Raw genomic sequence first — 17,945 nt, forward strand, 5'->3', positions numbered from 1 at the left:
GTCAAGTTGGACGCGAAAAGCTCGGACCTCCACTTTAGCATTGAACTAGGTAGTTCCCTGGTGCGAACTACCTCCTACCTTAAATTATGTATAGGTACCTTAGGTAGGTATCTATGTACCTAAGTATCGACTTGATGTAGGAACCTTGTACTGTACGGTTAGTACCATCCCTGCTGCGTCATACATGACTCTATTAATAATTCATACCTAATTCAAGACTTCTCAAGTTATTTTATCTCTTACAGTTGTGTATCTCGACGTTAACCTTTCGCATAACGAAACAGCCTCGTTCAATAATTTCCTCGAGAGAGTTTCTATTTAGGTATTCTACTATCTATCCAGGCGCACAGGTGAGTAAAAGACAATAACACTTTTAAATATAAAACCTCCTATTCCGTACCTGGAAATCATTTCATACAATTTCACAACATCCTCAACAACTCTTCATTCCTCTCGTCGGTTCCTCTCATTGGTTCCTTTCATCGGTATACTTCAACTACCCCTTTAACCCATTTAGTCAGTTATTTCGCCCAGTTTGCTTTCTTACCCGGCCCTCATTCCGCTCCACTTATGTTCTTGGTATCTTATAAAAGATCCCGAATCTGATTTGCTCCGTACATTACATCACATTACATTACCCTCGCATATCGTACGTCTCTTATCTCGTTGCTTTGCTTTATCACTAAACGTCTTGACTTCTCAAGTCTTGTTTACCATAACTTGGCAGATCTTTCGACCCGAGTTCCAAGTCCTTCGTGAGAGAGTATTTTTCGTTGCGTGGTCGGTTAGCTGAATCAGGGGCTTCGCTAGTCTATCCGCAGATGTCTCAACCAAGCCAGCAGATCGCCGCGGCTGCTACCCTCAGGGGACCTGGTCAGTAGCTAATAACCCTCCAACAACTACACAATATTAATTGAAATATACAGCGAAGCTAGCAGCAGTCACAAGTCTAATAGAAAAACTATCACAAGATCTGGTTTCTGCCAATTTATCTCCTCAACGTAAGCTATCATCGTAGAACTACCTGCTCATTCTATTTTAACTTACGACCTCAAGAACGCGACTCCTCCTTGGAAGAATTGAAGATATACGGTCGGGATCCCCAAAATGCGGATCCCATCTTTACAAAGGAGGTAAGCTAAAGAGCTGTCGGTGTTAGAGGCTATATAAGCTTACAGCTCCTAGGGCATAGAGATGCTCACTCGACATGCGTCTAACAGCTCGTCCGATACTACATCTAGAAATGCTTTGCGGGTCCTCTGCAATGCATTACTCCTGAAGGAAGAAACTCGTCAGTTATTAGTCGATCTAGGCTACGTGGACAAGTTATGTGATAAATTGCAGAATGATAGTTACGATGACGAATTTCTGGTTTCCCGAATACTATTTCTAACAACTTATGGCACGGACTTGAACTTGACTGAGCTCATCGATAAGCATCATCTAGCAGACGCTATCAATAAGCATCTTGAGCGGCACGCAACGCGCCGTGCCAGCGGAAGCCCAGCAACGAATCCCATGGAAGATATGGCACTCACAGAGACGCTCAAGCTTCTCTTCAATATTACCCACCATTGCAAAGATCGAGTTTCTTCATTTACGGCATCGATACCTCATATCGTCACTTTGTTATGCAAGGGCTCGTTCCAAGTCCAGAAACCCCTGGATCCCCCTACCGGTCAGCTTGTCAACGCTCTTCTTAACCTAGATATTGGTGCCGAAGAGGTCCAGAAATCTCTCTTCCCCCAGAACAATCCGAGCGTGCTAGCTGATCGTCTCATCGACTTACTATCCACTTCTACCAAAGCATATGCGAACGAAGACCTAGAGCCGTCGATCACACCTTTAGTTAGCGCGATTCGTGGGATCCACGAGCATGCGCCTGAGGACGTAAAGAAGTCGATACGCACTAGGCTTCTACCAACCGAAGAGGATAGAACTGAGGTACTCGGCCGGACCAGCACCCTACCTTCTTGGCTCTTGAAGAATTCGACGAATCCCTTAACACCTCAGCTACGGGAGATGATATCAAATTTATTCTTTGATATGTCTGACAAGGATGCGTCGAAATTTGTCGAGAATGTAGGGTATGGTTTCGCTTCCGGGTTCCTATTTAATAGGAACTTGCCAGTTCCTGATAACGCCTCGGAGGCATTCGGTACCGCTACAGGTGGTCCTAATAGGCCCGTTAATCCCATCACTGGCCAGTTCCTAGATGCCGAAAGACAGCCCGAGGAACCCAAGATGACCGATGCTGAGAAAGAAAGAGAGGCAGAGCGGTTGTTCGTCTTGTTTGAAAGGTGAGTCTTAGTTGAATACATATATCGAGACATTAGCTGATTGCTAGGCAGATTGAGGGCGAATGGGGTTATTTCTGCTGAGAATCCAGTACGAACGGCTGTGCAGGAGGGACGATTCGAAGAGCTACCTGATGATTATAAGGAAGACTCTGATTGAACCAATGAAGACTATCAAACCCGAGCGTGCGGTCTAGTAATTCGTGCGCGGGGAATCATGGTATGATATATATATACCAAGGCGCGTTTGCTCTCTCGAATTTGATGAAAATGGTTGAAAAGTTGGATATGTCCGTGTATAATACCTACATCTCATTATGTACCTATATAGCCTATGCAGGTCTTGATGACAATTAATACCTAACCACTTCAAGAAAGATACCAGCTAAGTAGACACTTCATTTTATCTAAGCAGCTCACTGATTGCCTTGGTGCTCCACACTCTTTCCTAGCACGCAAAAGGGGTTACTTGGCTAATAGCAACCGTTTGGTACACCGTCTTTTGCGTGCGTTTGGTTTGACCTCTAAGTATAGAACTATGTTCTAGGTAACCAGTTGTCTATAACGTCAATGTTAGGGCAGAATCCAATTTTACGAAGGCTTACTAGGATTTCGAACGAGGTAATCGGAATAAAGGATGCTCTTAATATGTGCATCTCGACAAGGTCTACTACAGAATAATGACATTGTTCTTATCCACATCTACCTTGTGAAAGTTGTATATAATAAGGGGTTTACACATGATTCGTGACTCAAAATCCAACTTATTGAACAAGACAGGCGATGAATATAGCTCTCGAAAAAAAACCATATTTATCGATATTTGAAGAATACATTTTGTTTAGTTAGGTTAGGTAGTGGTAGGTACCTGCGAAATTCTCTAAGAGCCTAGAGTACCTAATCCTTAGCAACGGCTTTGGCAAGTACGAGGCAACCAGCAGCTTCCTTCCTTCTCTGTATGCAACATCTGCTTTTTATTAAAAAATAAAAATAAAAATAAAAATCTCACTCGCCGTCTGTTCCACCTAACATTTACAACATACAACATCTCTTTCGATAGCCTTGTCGCCTCTGCCAACACCAACCGGAGCATCCAAAATAGATATCACAAACACAACTAAGCTACGATACCGGCAATAGCTCCCAAACAACAACAATGCCACCTTCGCACATCTACAACTCTTTCACTCCTGGCGTTCCGGACAACACTCCCCAGCGTTACCTTCGCTCCAGTTCCGTAGACAGGTACATCAACGGCCCCGCTGGCCGACCGCGAAAATCCGCACGAACCAGTACTGTTGTCCACCTGGAACCTGTTGAAGAGGGGGATGACTCCTCCCACGATGTCGACGAATATAAGGACCATCAATATTTGGAATCATCTCCCTGTCGCAATATCCAACGCAGGTCTACGAGAACCCGCAACATGACCAGAGAAGCCGATGCCAGCAAGCACTCTGCTCGTCATATGCCCAAGCACGACCAAGAAACTCCAACCACACCTAAAACCCCGCCTATACTAGCAAGCACCGCTACGCCTGCTCGTAAGGCTACCGGCAAACTGGCGGTTGTTATTGAAACTGCGCCCAAGGCTGAGAAGAAGATAACCGAGAAGAAGCCGTCCCAGGGCAGTCGACGATCTAGCCGTGTTGCGGCTACCGTCGCTGCTTCCCGCATCACGGAGACGAGTGTAAGTACCTAATTACGCATCCTGGTCAATCAGTAATAATGTATTAATACGCATACGTCATAGGCTAAAAGACCCAAGACCCCGTCTGCTAAGCCCGCCGTGCTCAAGCCCAAATCAGGCGGCGTCACCCGCCGTGGCCGAACCCAAACTGCCAAGAAGGAATGGCAGGTGGAAAAGATCATGGGCACCCGAAAGACCAAGTCCCGAGGCGTCGAGTACCTTATCAAATGGACTGGGTTTTCCGAGGATCAAAACACGTGGGAACCCGAGGAGAATCTGGCCCATTGTCGCCGTATGATCTCCCAGTTCAATGCAAGCTCTGCTCGAAAGAAGTAGGCTGGACTTGGGGGATACTGGCGGCCTTGATGGAACGACTAGGTACCTTACCTAATGATCCGAACGGCACGTCTTCCAATGCAATTGTTAGTGGTAGCTGGGTCCAGGCGCTTGGGCATTACCTAGATGGAATTTGCTGACGATTTCGATGGGAGGCTGATTTGGTGAAGCTATGCTTATACCTTAGATACTTCGATCGCTTGTGGTTCGCTTTTGTACAATCTTGTTTCTAGAGACAGTTAATATTGGCGATGATTTCATCGCATTTGCCTTCGACAGTTGCCTTCCACAGTTGATGGGCTGTGTACCTGATATATATCTAGGTAGAAATAATGCCACTCCCTTTCTTTTATATATTCTTTGATGATTCGATGCTGTGAAGACTGTTTATACAACAGGTAGTAGTATCTTCCCGACTTTGTTCCGTAGACTTTGACCGGGTTATTTCTAGGGGCTGCTAAAGATATCGTGAGTGACACAACAGGCACTACCTAGTTCAACCTTATAAGAAAGCTTGTTTCATTGGAGACTTGGAGGTAACATATTCAGGACCAATTTCCACTGTCATCCGACAGGGTACGAAGGTCCGGGCCAAAAGTCTTGCACATGCTAAGCTTTGCCAAGCTTTTAATCACAGGAATTTAACGTGCACGATTATAATAGCACTGTATTGGCTTAGTACTAGGTTTAGGGGCGGATAGTGGCTTGTACGCTAAACTTTAGGGGGCTTACCACTATAGCCACAGGGGAGCTAGCTGCTACTGGTAGATCTGACACCGTATGGCCTTTTTTTATTGACACATACCTAAGTGGGTAGCTTACCTAAGCTACGATGTGCAAGACTTTTGGCCCGGACCTTCGTACTCTCTCCTTGAAAAGTCTATCTGGAGCGAAAGGAGAAAAGCATGGCTGGCGTTCTAGACTTGGCTTTGACAACCAGAGTTAATGATGTACCCAGGTACCCGGGTTTCAATTGAAGCTAAGGCCATCTAGGCCTAGCGTCTCAGCTTAAAACCCAGCGGACAGCGGACAGGATCAGTGCAGCCTGCCGCCAGCTTTTAGCAGCTTGGACACTGCCTGACGTACTATGGTATTGTACTATGTACCGTGGCGTGTTATTTTTATCGCGCCAGAGCATCTGGGGCCGTTGGGGCGCTTCTTAGTTAGGAAGCCCTGTCAGAAATTCTACATCTACCTATAATAATTATTTTATCTCAGCCTCATCAAATTTATCTTTCTTATCCAGTCTATATATCTGGCCTCAATACAGACGGGACATAAACAAATACCTACTAGGTACCTAACCTAATAGATAATTCATCTCTACTTCTCTTGCATCTGGTGGTTAGGCACACGGACAATAATCGCGATGGAGGCTCTAAAAACCGCCTTGCAGCCCTTGCGGCCTATTACGAACGGCTTACCTGCTCCTATCCGCGACCTGGGCCTGTCCATCCTAGGCGAAACCTGCTACAAGACGTTGGTCCTCGAGCTCGACCCGACGGATTTGGAATGCCTCAAGCTCGCCATCTCGAAGGGTCTGGGCATCGGCATCATCGGCGCATCGTCCATCGTCAAGGTGCCGCAGATCGTCAAGCTCGTCAAGTCGCAGTCCGCGTCCGGCGTCAGCTTCCTGTCCTACCTGCTCGAGACCTCGTCCTACCTCATCTCGCTCGCCTACAACTACCGCAACCACTTCCCCTTCAGCACGTACGGCGAGACCGCGCTGATCCTCGGCCAGAACATCATCATCACCGTCCTCGTTCTCAATTATAGCGGGCGGGCTAGCATGGCCGCCCTGTTTGTTGCTACCCTGGCTACCAGCGTCGTTACCCTGTTCGGCGACGGAGTGCTCGATATGAAGACCCTGAGTTATTTGCAAGCTGGCGCGGGGGTGCTTGGCGTGGCTAGCAAAATACCTCAGATTGCTGCTATCTACCAGGCGGGCGGAACGGGTCAGCTCAGCGCATTCACGGTAGGTTTTTTTTTCTTCTTTTCTCAAATGATATACTTGATCAAGTCAAAACTAACATGGCTTGCAGGTCTTCAACTATCTTGCCGGCTCGCTCTCTCGAATCTTCACGACGTTGCAAGAGGTGGACGACAAGCTGATCTTATACGGTTTCGTAGCGGGCTTTGCGCTGAACTTGGTCTTGGCTGCGCAGATGGTGTACTACTGGAATGCGCCGTCGGCCAAGGTCAGAGGAAAGATGAAGGAGGCTGCCCCAGTTTCAGCCGCCGCTCCGAGCTCTGGCGCCTCTACAGCTACGCCTAAAAGCAAGGGGCCCTCGACACGACGCAGGGGTTGAGTGCTTTTTTTTTTCTGTTGCACCCTTGGTAGGATTTGTTGAGTAGATGTGGTTTTTTTAGACATCCACTATTGTAATACACGTAACGTTTATGTTACCTTATATCATAGCTTCTCACTTGTTCTACCGCTCGTGGTAGTAGCAATGTGGCCCCTTGTCAAGACCTTGACATGTCATGTGTGCTACTACTAACCCTGGTAACCAGTACCTACCCGGGCTTGGCCTGCCGTCTACCGTTTTATTTATTAGCTGGACGAAAAGAGAGAGAGGAAGACATCTGCATGGTTAGCCGCCATCAGCAGCGTGACAGCATCTAGGCACATATTATTATATGATGATATGCAAGCGAAGAGAAAAGAAATTTATCTCTCGTCTCCGCTTCCGGATCTATTCGGGAAATGGATCAGTCAGTGATGGGGAAAGAACGGCAAGCTGGGTGATGCGAGAAGGATTCGAGACCGATAGCCGACGCAGATCAGACTCTTGGTTGGTCATGGATTTGTTGATAGGTAGGAAAAAACTGCTCGAGATGTGGTTGAGCTAGTAGCTGCTTGTTGCTTTGCTGCTTTGCTGCATCGCCACGTTTGCCGTTTTGTTCCCGCTGTTTCGAAACATGCGTGAGTCGATCTTCAATAAGTATATACATCCAAATCCATATTATATGGCTTACCTAGTTTGCCAGCTCTGTGAGGGACTTGAATCTGAATATCTGAACAATTGTTTCTTTGTTGAAAGGTAGGAGTTGGCATGAACGATCTCGCGCAACCGACGCGGACTCTGACGTGATCGGGGCGCTGATGTAATTCATTCTTATTAGTGACAATTATTAGTGACTGCATCCTAGAAGCACAGTAGTAGAGGTCTAGGTACCTACAAGACTCTCTTAAGCGGACGTGATGCAGATGTAGTCGGTACTATATAAAATATGAAAAATAGTAAAATGCTGCTTAGACTGAATCAGATACATACCTAACAATTGGATGCTACGATAATATATACAACTACGTGTAGGTAGTACCCCGTCTTGGTGTTACTACTTAGATGGTATTTAATATATGCGGCATCACGATAACGACTACTATGTAGTACCTAATGTACGGTAACTACGTACGGTATTCGAAAATCCCCCAGATTTCCCAAGGCTGCTAAGATCCCATATTTTAGTCTAAATAGCTTTATCCATTATTCAGGCGTCAAGTGCAATAAAAAAAAAGTTGGTGCGACAAGGGTAATCAGATGGGAATGATTCGTATACTCCCCGGGGGTGAAGTTGATAAAACGTCTTCTTCTATGTATGCTTCTTACCTTATGCCCCTTGCATGGCCCAACGAATCATGCACACGACACACACGATAAAGTTCCGAATACGGAAAAGGCGGATGGAATACACCCTCCTGATAGGTTGGTCGGATGCGGAGCCCCCTGAGCCCAGGCCCGTCTAGGTATAGCTATAGCGCTGCTCCACGGGGAAAAAAGAACAGCGGTGTCACTTAGCGCAGTTTTCGCCATCGCTAGCTGTGATCACGCCAGCTATCGATCCCATCTTTCACTGTATCATATATAGTTAGGTAGGACCTAGGACCTAGGTGGTTACCACTTATTAGTTACTTACATAATAGATAGAATAGACTCACTACATAGTATGTAGTTAGCCGGACTGTATGTTCTCCAGTCTTGGCCCTTTCCTGCCTTCTTAAATAGTAGTGCTTCTCATTTAGCCAGCTCCACGATCTTCATCTTCATCTCCGATAAATTCACATATATGCACCTTGACGGTTTGTTGGGCCTCTAGTGACTCTTTCGGACTACCTAAGTACCTAATATTTATAAACAAGGCCTGTCCCTACATATCTTTCATCTTCTCTTATCTTCTCTCTAGTCTTCTCTCTAATTCCTATCCTATCCTATCCTCGGACATATCCATCAAAAAATCGGACATCATACGGGGCCAGCCTCTTTTCAAAGCCAGCTGTTTGCTCAGTCTTGCTTGCCCAGGCACTTTCTTGCCTTAAGCTTTCACGTAGTCAACATTTCAGCCTCGTCATACCGTCATAATGGCTCCTGATCTTAATTCTCTACCGCGGTCATCACTTAGCCCGGATGGTTCTCGTCAAGCGGCTACGCCTGTAGCTAATGGCATCAATGGGACGAACGGCTCTTCGGAGAAACTCCCCAATATCCTCTTCCTCATGGCGGATCAGCTGGCTGCTCCGTTACTTAAGATGTACAACCCGGAATCTCAGATCAAGACCCCCAATCTTGACGCCCTGGCAGCCAAATCTGTCCAGTTCGACTCCGCATACTGCCCTTCTCCCCTCTGTGCTCCCTCTCGTATGAGTCTGATTTCTGGCCAACTGCCTATGAAAATTGGGGCCTACGATAACGCCTCCCAAATCGGAAGCGATGTGCCCACTTATGCTCACTATCTGCGGTTGAAGGGCTATCACACTGCTTTAGCCGGCAAGATGCATTTCGTGGGGGACCAGCTCCACGGGTACGAGACTCGTCTTACCAGTGATATTTACCCTGGCGACTTTGGCTGGGCTGTGAACTGGGATGAGCCCGATAGGCGGCTGGAGTGGTATCACAACGCGAGCTCCATCCTCCAAGCAGGTACTTGTGTGCGAAGCAACCAGTTGGACTACGACGAGGAGGTTATGTACAAGTCGACTCAGTTCCTTTACGATCAGGTTCGCGAAGGGCCGGATTCGAGGCCGTTCTGCTTGACCGTCTCCCTTACCCACCCTCACGACCCGTACACTATCGAAGAAAAGTACTGGGATCTCTACGAAGACGTAGACATTAAGTTACCTAAAGTTAGGATCCCTAAGGAGGAACAGGATGCCCACAGCAAACGGCTGATGAAGGTGTGCGATCTCTGGGATGAGGACTTTACAGATGAGCAAATCAAGCGAGCTCGGAGAGCATACTACGGTGCCGTCAGTTACGTCGATGACTGCATCGGGCGTATTCTTCGCGTTCTTAAGAACTGCCGACTGGACGATAATACTATCGTCGTCTTTAGCGGAGACCACGGTGACATGCTTGGAGAACGTGGGTTATGGTAAGTTCAGATCGTAATATAAGCCCAAGTTGGAGAGTAGGCTGCTAATTGCTAAACTATTATATAGGTATAAGATGAGCTATTTCGAGTCTTCGGTGCGAGTACCGCTCTTGATCTCGGACCCTCGGCGCTTCACCCCTCATCGTGTAAAGCAGAATGTGTCAACTTTAGATATTCTCCCGACGCTGTGCGACCTCGTCGGTACCAAGCCCATTCCCGGATTACCCATGGATGGTCTTTCTCTCCTCCCCCACTTAGAGGGTAGAGAGGGTCACGATACCGTGATCGCCGAATATACGGGTGAAGGAACTATTAGTCCATATATGATGATTCGACGTGGTCCCTGGAAGTATATCACATGCCCGACAGACCCGCCGCAACTATACAACCTTGAGCGTGACCCTCTCGAACTTCTCAACCTGGCACAACTCGTGGATAAGAAGGAGGCGCTTACCCCCGAAGAAGAGGAGGCCAAGGAGAAGTTCGAGAAATTCGAAGCCGAAGCAAAGGCTAGGTGGGACTTCGATGCTATCACACAACAAGTGCTGCTGTCGCAACGGACACGAAGACTTGTATGGGGTGCTTTGAACAAGGGCAAGTTTGAGGCGTGGGATTACAACCCCAATGACAATGGCACCTCAAAGTAAGGATTTCAATATATAACTACCACCTAACCTTATCTTTAGAATTGTTGGGACTAACGATTACCAGATATATCCGATCTTTCCTACCTCTCGACGATTTGGAGCGTCGTGCGAGATTCCCACCTGTTGACAAATATGGCCGAGAGACCGGAAAGGTTCTCGTTGACCAAGCAGGTTCACATGGCGAGTAGCCATACCTATACTTCTACGACTCCACTTGGTTATGATATTTGAAAGCGATGTGGCGTCTTCTTTTTTTCTTTTTCTTTTTTTTTTCTTTAAAGATGGGTATTGATAAGGATCCAGTTAGGTGGCGATGCATCATCCATGGCGCCCAAGCATGCTTAAGGACTTGACTACTTCGGTCTAAGAGGTCACGATTTTTTTTGATAAGGATTTGGCGACGAGTTATGGATGAATGATTTCATGGGGTTAATGAAAAAAAGAAAAAGAGAGCAATGATGCGCTAGATACCTTTTATCTTTGAAATAAATGCTGCATTAAAAAAAAAGTCGATAGGCAACTGAAGACTCAAACCTATCTAACCGTGTTGTCACATGCCGCATCAAAAAATAAAATAATACCTAAATGCGACGTCAGTGGACCCTGAAAATCGTGGATTGATAAGAACGGAATCCCAGTCTAAAAGTGGGTTTTTGTTATGTTGCATTCGGCTATCGGAACTCGGGGGTTTTAATTATCATATTGGTGGGTGTACACGTAATAAATGGCGGGAGAATCCCATCCGTTCTCTGCTTTGTGTACCTAGGTAAAACTTCTAGAACCTGGAAGTGCATTAGAAATACAGTGTATTATACAGTAATATAAAAAACACTGTGCAACCTAATCCGATTATCATTTGTCAATTAAGGAAGCTTTCAGTTAATCGACCTTTCAACATCGCATCGCATTTGGGAGATTCAAGCTTTTTCTTTTTTTATAAAAATAAAAATAAAAAATCATTCAATTCTTTTTAAATTCAAGCTCTTACTTTATATACCATATCCATAAGGTGCATCGAATTACTGCTTATCACATTCTGTCTACGGTTAATCCGCCATGGCGTCGCTTAACCTTACCCAAGATGAGTTCAGAGCTATCGAACAGACCCGGCAACGGCTCTCGCAGATATCTAGTAGCATCGCGAGTCTCAAGTCCGACGTCTTCCTCAGCAACCCGCTGCCCAACTTGTATGTACTTCTGTACTGCTAATCATGCTGGTTACTTTACGTACTTCTGAGATGCTTATCAATTAATTATTACCCTTGTTGTAGAGAGTCTCTTCAAACCCACACAGAAGTCATCCAGAGCATGATACAAAGCTTGATCAGCGTCACATCACCCGCCGCCGAGACCTTCAGCCGCATCGCCGTACATCCCTCGACGAACTTCCCCGGCCGTACCCAGGAGATGGTACTTCAGAGGCTGTTACGCAAAAAGCCGGAGCCGGACATCGCGACGTCTATGGACGAAGGGAGAAATATGGTCGCCGCCCTGACATCCCAGCCGGCTTCTCAAGATATTACCACAGGAGCTAGTAGTCCCGGCGCTGCAAAGGGTCCGGAAGAAGAGTTGGAGAAGATATGGAACGCCGTGCGCGACTTCTGCGAGGAGCGGATGCGAGACTACGTGTTAAACGAAGGCGACGACATGTTTACGGAAGAGGAACGGGAGCGGGGTATCGAGAACGTGCGAACGGGGCTCAGAAGGTCGCTCGATGACGAAGAGGAGGAGGAAGACGAGGATGAAGAAGGAGGAGGAGGGGCAAATGAAGACCAGGATGATGATGTTATGATCATCGATCGTCCACCTCCGCCTCCCGCACCTTCGGTTTCCACTCAAGAAGTCGAGGGTGCGGCGCTGGAAAACATTATGCGTTTCGCGGCAAGAGGAGAAATTGTTACGCGGTAAAGGCTATATGAACCTTGGAAGTTATGGTGAAAGTTAGAGTATTACCTAGAGCCTTGCTCTGTTTTGCGGCATGACATCGCACCAAGTCGGGAACAATGATATCGTGAAGGATTTTGTGGCTTTGAGAGGCGGCTTACTTTGCGCTAGACCTCAAATACGCTTCCGATGACAGGTCCGATGGCGTCGATCGGATAGCAAGCGGATGTAGGTGTTACCAAGACCCAAGGGCTTTCAAAGGGGGGCAGCAAACTCCGAAAGCTCCTATCTGCTCACGCCCAGCAGGTACCTATCGTGGGTATCTACTAGCGAGGCAGCGAGGCATTTGTTGGTGGAACTAATATCCCGACGCTGGCCGGCGCCAAGGTTCGAACCCCGATTACGATACGAACCAAGTTTTCAGGTATTAAGCTAACTGATTTCATTACCGACTTTCAAATATTTATTGCGTTTTAAACTAATTGCAATGAATAAGCGACGAAATCTGCTCGGATCCCCGTCGTTTGAGCCTCATTTCACTATGCACATAAGCCCGCGATATATAGTCGAGACTCATTTTCTAGTAAGATCGTCGCACGCATGATTATCACTGAGCCTCGTTGACCGGTCACGGATGCATCTGCGTGACCTGTTCAGCCTTGTGAGAGGTCAGCGAAGAGTCTAATCCCGGTATATACGTAAGCGCAACGAGGTCTGACTGCCTACGCACACGTTCGTTGAGATGCAGTATCTTGGTTTTGGAAAGACCGAAGCGGTCCGATGGATAAGACGGAATTGGAGTTGGAAAAGACAGAGGAATGACAGAGGAATAGCAGCGAATACGGCACGAAGTTCGGATAGAGTGAATGAAACTAGGGAGTTCGCCCTCTTTTTTTTTTTTTTTTTTTTTTTTTTTTCTCTTCTTTAATCAAACCTGCGACCCCGAATCCTATATATATGCAGTAATACCCAAACGACGCAAGTTGAGACGTATTGAATATCTAGAAGGGAGATCGAGAGTAAGGGAGTCCAATCAGGATAAATTTGCAAGGATGCTCACGGGCCGTGTTATTCGTATTATTCATGTTATTCGCTGCACCACTCATTTCGGTGCTGACTCGCAGATTCAGACCCTTTCCAAAACGGCCCGCTGTTGTATTGCCGCGACCTGGATGATGACGGGAAGCTGACGCCTAGAGCGGCTCTCCGAAAGCGTGACTAGACCCCCCTAGGGAGTAAGCTGATGTTATATTCCAGTGGGTTTCCCACCTGGCCAGCGTTTTTCTTGTCTTTATAACCGGTCCAATGTCGCTGCTGACTGGGCGGTCAGTGGCTGGCTTGTTGATAATACAACAACTAGATTGGGTACAACTCAGGGCGAAGGACACGACTGCCCTGTCGATATCAAATCGCTCAGTATATATCCACCACCGTATAAATTATCGTCTCATAAATAGCCAGGTGGCGTAGCTGCTTCAGCTTGTTATTTTATAAATATCTCGTCGTCCTACCTCCCGCCACGTCTCGGAGACACCTGGTCGGGATCCTTCTGCTCTTTTCGCCCTTTCAGTTATACGTCATCTCAACTGCTATTATACTCTTCGCTCGTTCCATAACAAATATAATATAGCTCGAACCGTCGTGTCGGCATCTATTTCAGACATGCTTCTGGACCAATTTGACGATTGTGATTGGGTCGGTAGAAAAATTGCTGCGTGGGGACGCGCGGGCGACTCTTTCGAACAAAGAGAAAATATGACTACGCCCCCCAATAATCCCGATGACGGGTCCCTCGAGACGACGGCGACCCTTAACAAAGAGACCCTTTCGGACTTCGAATCCCTCATGCTAGGAGAAATGTCTAACGACGGGTGTTCGGAAGACGAGATGGATTCGGCCTCGAGCTCCGAAGACGGCGGCTTCTTCCCGTTTATGGAACTGCCCCTGGAAATCAGGCTGCAGATTTACCGCTGGGTGCATCTTATGACGCCCGTCCAGCTGACCCAGTTCGCGCCGTGGTACCCCAACCCGGTGTACCGCGCGTACCACGTCAGAGCGGTGACGACGGAAAACGATGCAACGACAGATCCGTCGCTGTGCAGCTTCGGCGGGAGCGAAGATATCGCCGGAAGGCAAAAGCCGGCAGCAGCAGAGCGGTCCGAGCTGCTCTCGCCGTACCGACCAAATTGCTGCATGCCCACCTCGATGCTGACGGCGAATCGGCAAATCTACTACGAAAGCAGGGATCTGCCGTTCCTCGAAAACGAATTCGTATTCGTCAACTGGTTCACGTCGGGGCTGTGGGCCGCGCGGTCGTTCGTCAAGGGGATGCAGCCGTGGCAGCTGACGATGCGGTACGCGCGTCTGGAACTCCTGTCGCGGGACCTCATCGGGCGGCCGCTGGGAGACTGGCGGGAGCTGTGCGAAGCGTGGGCGCCCGGATTAAAGGGGTTGCGACTGAAAATCCTCAGCGGGGGAGGCGGGGCGACGTCGTCTACGGGAGGCATGTCGTGGGTGGTAGCGGGCCCGCCGCAGAAGGGGGCTCCGACCGTGAGGGTGCGGGATCCGGACGGGAGTGTGGCGGAGTGGATAGGGAACGGCCTGAGGCTTTTGAAGAGGCTTCGGTTTCTGGAGGTCGAGCTGTCCGTTGCCGATTGGGATGCTGGGACAAAATTGGAGTGGTGTAGGAGCTTGGAGGAAGCTATGAACGAGTCGAAGCCGGATGCGGAACGTCACGTCCGGGTTTGTTGCGTGGAGAGGATAGCGCAGGAGGGGAGGAGGTTTGTATGTCTGTGAAGCTGGTCATTGTCTTTAAGGGGGTTGGTTATCACAGCGTTATCACAGCGTTATCACAGCGTCGTCTGAGCACAATAACCTCTGAATGCAATCATCTCTGAACGAAAAGGGTCGGATAAACAGACGGAAATGTATATAAGATAAGTACTGAGGTCCCGACTCATAAAGCTGGATATAATTGGCCTGGGAGTGAATTTCATTATCATTCATTTACGAGACTTGAAAAAAGGGGGGGAGTTGATGTCATACAAGGTACGAACGAAACTTATCACAAGACAATTTATTTTCAGTCAATGGAACCTTAGAACCAAGGGGGTCGCTCAGCATTGGATATTCTCTACTTAGGGGTTGTTTGCCATGGTCATAAGAGGTACCTAGGGTCTAAGTCAGAGGAGGAAGTCTCGATTAGAACGGATAAGGGGGGTCGTTGCCTTGGACATACCTTGATACGACCTCCTGCCCCGGCCACAGTTGGCAGGCACACAAGAAAATTCAATAATTCACGTCGTTGCCTTGGGAGAAAAGCTACAAAGGTACGTATATACGTACAAGACACCATTAAGGTAAGGTTAAATCATTCCGTTCAATCACTGGCTTTGGTTGCCTTAGAGGTCCTTTTTCCAACTCCATTCCCCAAATTCAACTGTCATCCGACAACAACAACAGCAAGGACGACAAAGTCGTAAGTTGATAAATTTCCATTACGGTTTCGATTTTTATCGTACGGCCGACAAGAATTACAATACCTTAGGTACCTAACCTAACCTTCTTACCTCTTACCTCCTACCTTTTTTTCGAGGTGATAATCTTCACGCCTTCTTGCGTTCAACGCGACAACTCTCCAAGCACTTTACGTACAAATCCTCATATACCCATCAGGTACGTTTCAAACGCCAATAACAAATGAAAGGCGCGATAACTGATAATAATTTTATTGCAGTCAATCTGATCTTGTGCAAAGACAATGGAATCCTCTTCTGCTGATTCCGCCGATTTGGCAACCGCTTTGGCAACCGCCACTCAGACTCAGACTCCGGCTCAGGCCGCTGGCAACGTCGAGGGCCATCACGACGCAGATGGCTTCTCAACCTCTACCATGGTACTTACGGCTCTTTGTGTAATTCCCGTCGTCGCCATTGCAGCTGCAACGCACCATGCTCGCAGCAGGAACGCCACCGACCACGGCCGCTTTATGACGGGCCTTCGCATTTTTGCCTTTACCTTTGGCTTCATTGTCATCGCCATCTTTGCTCTCCCCATCTTCTTCTTACATTACGTCGACAAGTACTAGGGTTCCTGGTTGACTATTCTCTGCCCCTGTTGCCGTCGCAGGCCCGCTGGAGATGTGGAAGGTGCCACCGACACCTTCTGCGACGTCTCTGATCTCGATATTGATGCCGGTTCCGATAATGACGATGATGACGAACTTGCATTGCGTCCTGGCGAGGTTGGCGCTCCGACAGACGACTTTGTCGCCGGTCAGTGCACCCCTGAGGAGGGATATACGCCGGATAGAAGCGCGATGAACCAGTTGGTGAAGGAGAAGCTGGCAGAGATGAAGAGAAGCCAAGAAAAGTGAAGGGAGAATAAGGGAAGAATAGGAGGAAGAGTATGCGATGCTATTACCGAATCTAGAAGGAAAGGTAGCAAGCAGGCACTCAAGTCTCAGACGAGGTTGGACTCTCCTATTGGAAAGGCAAATGCTTTTCTAGGCACGAACATTGCGTTGATCTTTTTTTCTTATGTAGCTTTTTCACAAGGCTAATATGCCTGTCTACCTGAGTTAATGGTTCTTTGATTTCATGAATAAAACCGACTGGTTAAGGGGTTCGCAAGGGGAACGCGCGTTGTATTTACAATCGGCACGCCATGATAATATGGACGTGGAGGACGTGGACATGGACATGGACATGGACATAGCTCCTTTCTTTAATAATGATTTCTGCGTAATGAATTGATTCTCACTCTTTTACTTTCACGGTGCCGTTTGGGCCCCTTATCTTAAAAAGGATATGGGAAGTTAAATTTGCCGTTTTGTTAAACTGGTAAACAGCTCCCCTCCCTAATAATTGCGTTTCTGAGGTGCGGTAATTCATGAACGGAGCTAAAGACGGTATTGCATAGGAGTGAGGAGTGACTGGCAATTGGCTAGCCTCTTTAACTCCTTTCTAACTTGTAAACAATCGCAATATGGATTCCAAACGCAGCTTCAGATGCAGTTGTCTGCCAGCCAGATAATTCCCTGAGATACAGGAATTTACGTATCAAAGAATAATTGCTACAAGAAAGGTTACGCCGATATCCAACCCATTTTCCAAGCATCATGTCCATGTGTCCATATGTCCTGCCCATTCATATCCTCATTACCATTGCCATTCCGCATTATGTAGGTAGGTACCAAATAAATCATACAGCCCAGCACATACGTACATATCTACCTCAGACATGACATGACATGCATTACCTTACTTAAGGTACCTAACCTGATAATAAATATTTCGCCACGACTCCCCTTCTCCAAACGCCCAGATAGATAGACAGATAGACAGATCATCACACCTTCCCAGCTAAATACAATATATTTTCCCGCACGGCTTCCGTCAGCTCGCCCTGCCCCGTGTACACGTACCGCACCGTCGCCGGCCACGCCTCCGCGTGCGGCATGGGCAGGTACACGACGTCCCCCTCGCAGATGTGCCCGGAGACGAGCAGCGCCGCTACCACGGGCAGGTAAGCTCGCGCGTACGGGAGATCTGAACTGTTTGTTAACATCGGTCTATCCTTATATGTATAAAAAAGAAAAAAAAAAGGGGGGGGGGGGGGGGGGGGGGCACAAGATTCAAGGTGGGTAAGGCCAGCCCCAGCCCGATAACTACCACGGGGGGCCCGCCGGCGCCCGCCAGAGAGCAGAGGCGCGCCAGA

At 47.8% G+C, this 17,945-nt stretch overlaps 8 protein-coding genes across 8 annotated transcripts in view; 7 read left to right on the plus strand and 1 right to left on the minus strand.

Annotated features, from left to right (window-relative positions):
- The first annotated feature begins 198 nt into the window (after positions 1-198).
- On the plus strand, positions 199-2,714 carry F4812DRAFT_443250 (guanine nucleotide exchange factor). The gene is made up of 6 exons (XM_047935385.1): positions 199-350; positions 811-873; positions 927-1,001; positions 1,057-1,133; positions 1,186-2,300; positions 2,352-2,714. The coding sequence occupies exons 2-6, from the start codon at positions 822-824 to the stop codon at positions 2,455-2,457; spliced, it is 1,425 nt and encodes a 474-aa protein (XP_047786706.1). The 5' UTR covers positions 199-350; positions 811-821; the 3' UTR covers positions 2,458-2,714.
- A 427-nt stretch (positions 2,715-3,141) lies between these two features.
- Positions 3,142-4,050, plus strand: F4812DRAFT_210449 (uncharacterized protein). Its single transcript, XM_047930334.1, has one exon. It carries the CDS (start codon positions 3,454-3,456, stop codon positions 3,997-3,999), a length of 546 nt encoding a protein of 181 aa, XP_047786707.1. The 5' UTR covers positions 3,142-3,453; the 3' UTR covers positions 4,000-4,050.
- A 1,236-nt stretch (positions 4,051-5,286) lies between these two features.
- F4812DRAFT_443256 (mannose-P-dolichol utilization defect 1 protein) lies at positions 5,287-7,301 on the plus strand. The gene is made up of 2 exons (XM_047935386.1): positions 5,287-6,298; positions 6,366-7,301. Exons 1-2 carry the CDS (start codon positions 5,693-5,695, stop codon positions 6,630-6,632), a joined length of 873 nt encoding a protein of 290 aa, XP_047786708.1. The 5' UTR covers positions 5,287-5,692; the 3' UTR covers positions 6,633-7,301.
- A 953-nt stretch (positions 7,302-8,254) lies between these two features.
- On the plus strand, positions 8,255-10,913 carry F4812DRAFT_443258 (choline-sulfatase). Its single transcript, XM_047935387.1, has 3 exons — positions 8,255-9,696; positions 9,764-10,339; positions 10,408-10,913. The coding sequence occupies exons 1-3, from the start codon at positions 8,687-8,689 to the stop codon at positions 10,529-10,531; spliced, it is 1,710 nt and encodes a 569-aa protein (XP_047786709.1). The 5' UTR covers positions 8,255-8,686; the 3' UTR covers positions 10,532-10,913.
- Positions 10,914-11,399: 486 nt separating this feature from the next.
- Positions 11,400-12,251, plus strand: F4812DRAFT_462814 (mediator complex, subunit Med8; the record flags this gene model as incomplete). Its single annotated transcript, XM_047938102.1, has 2 exons — positions 11,400-11,530; positions 11,615-12,251. The coding sequence occupies 2 exons, from the start codon at positions 11,400-11,402 to the stop codon at positions 12,249-12,251; spliced, it is 768 nt and encodes a 255-aa protein (XP_047786710.1).
- Positions 12,252-13,653: 1,402 nt separating this feature from the next.
- Positions 13,654-15,204, plus strand: F4812DRAFT_210516 (uncharacterized protein). The gene has a single exon (XM_047930335.1). The coding sequence runs from the start codon at positions 13,890-13,892 to the stop codon at positions 15,021-15,023; it is 1,134 nt and encodes a 377-aa protein (XP_047786711.1). The 5' UTR covers positions 13,654-13,889; the 3' UTR covers positions 15,024-15,204.
- Positions 15,205-15,987: 783 nt separating this feature from the next.
- Positions 15,988-16,995, plus strand: F4812DRAFT_468037 (uncharacterized protein; the record flags this gene model as incomplete). Its single annotated transcript, XM_047938731.1, has 2 exons — positions 15,988-16,307; positions 16,356-16,995. 2 exons carry the CDS (start codon positions 15,988-15,990, stop codon positions 16,600-16,602), a joined length of 567 nt encoding a protein of 188 aa, XP_047786712.1. The 3' UTR covers positions 16,603-16,995.
- A 128-nt stretch (positions 16,996-17,123) lies between these two features.
- Positions 17,124-17,945, minus strand: part of F4812DRAFT_443279 (uncharacterized protein) — a 2,663-nt gene continuing 1,841 nt past the window's right edge. The window contains exon 2 of the mRNA XM_047935388.1: positions 17,124-17,776. Within this exon, the coding sequence (XP_047786713.1) occupies positions 17,577-17,776 (200 nt within the window). The 3' untranslated portion in view covers positions 17,124-17,576. The remainder of the gene's footprint in view (positions 17,777-17,945) is intronic.

The sequence above is a fragment of the Daldinia caldariorum genome, assembly GCF_022478825.1.
Source record: "Daldinia caldariorum strain CBS 122874 unplaced genomic scaffold F4812scaffold_20, whole genome shotgun sequence".
NCBI classification, from domain to species: Eukaryota; Fungi; Ascomycota; class Sordariomycetes; order Xylariales; family Hypoxylaceae; genus Daldinia; species Daldinia caldariorum.

Bases quoted from the DNA above. Each gene is read 5' to 3' on its own strand.
- F4812DRAFT_443258 (XM_047935387.1), top strand. From the start codon at position 8,687: ATGGCTCCTGATCTTAATTCTCTACCGCGGTCATCACTTAGCCCGGAT. The intron at 9,697-9,763 runs GTAAGTTCAGAT...ACTATTATATAG, and splicing joins CTTGGAGAACGTGGGTTATG to GTATAAGATGAGCTATTTCG. The intron at 10,340-10,407 runs GTAAGGATTTCA...AACGATTACCAG, and splicing joins AATGACAATGGCACCTCAAA to ATATATCCGATCTTTCCTAC.
- F4812DRAFT_210516 (XM_047930335.1), top strand. From the start codon at position 13,890: ATGCTTCTGGACCAATTTGACGATTGTGATTGGGTCGGTAGAAAAATT.
- F4812DRAFT_443256 (XM_047935386.1), top strand. From the start codon at position 5,693: ATGGAGGCTCTAAAAACCGCCTTGCAGCCCTTGCGGCCTATTACGAAC. The intron at 6,299-6,365 runs GTAGGTTTTTTT...CATGGCTTGCAG, and splicing joins GTCAGCTCAGCGCATTCACG to GTCTTCAACTATCTTGCCGG.
- F4812DRAFT_443250 (XM_047935385.1), top strand. From the start codon at position 822: ATGTCTCAACCAAGCCAGCAGATCGCCGCGGCTGCTACCCTCAGGGGA. The intron at 1,002-1,056 runs GTAAGCTATCAT...TACGACCTCAAG, and splicing joins TGCCAATTTATCTCCTCAAC to AACGCGACTCCTCCTTGGAA. The intron at 1,134-1,185 runs GTAAGCTAAAGA...TACAGCTCCTAG, and splicing joins ATCCCATCTTTACAAAGGAG to GGCATAGAGATGCTCACTCG.
- F4812DRAFT_210449 (XM_047930334.1), top strand. From the start codon at position 3,454: ATGCCACCTTCGCACATCTACAACTCTTTCACTCCTGGCGTTCCGGAC.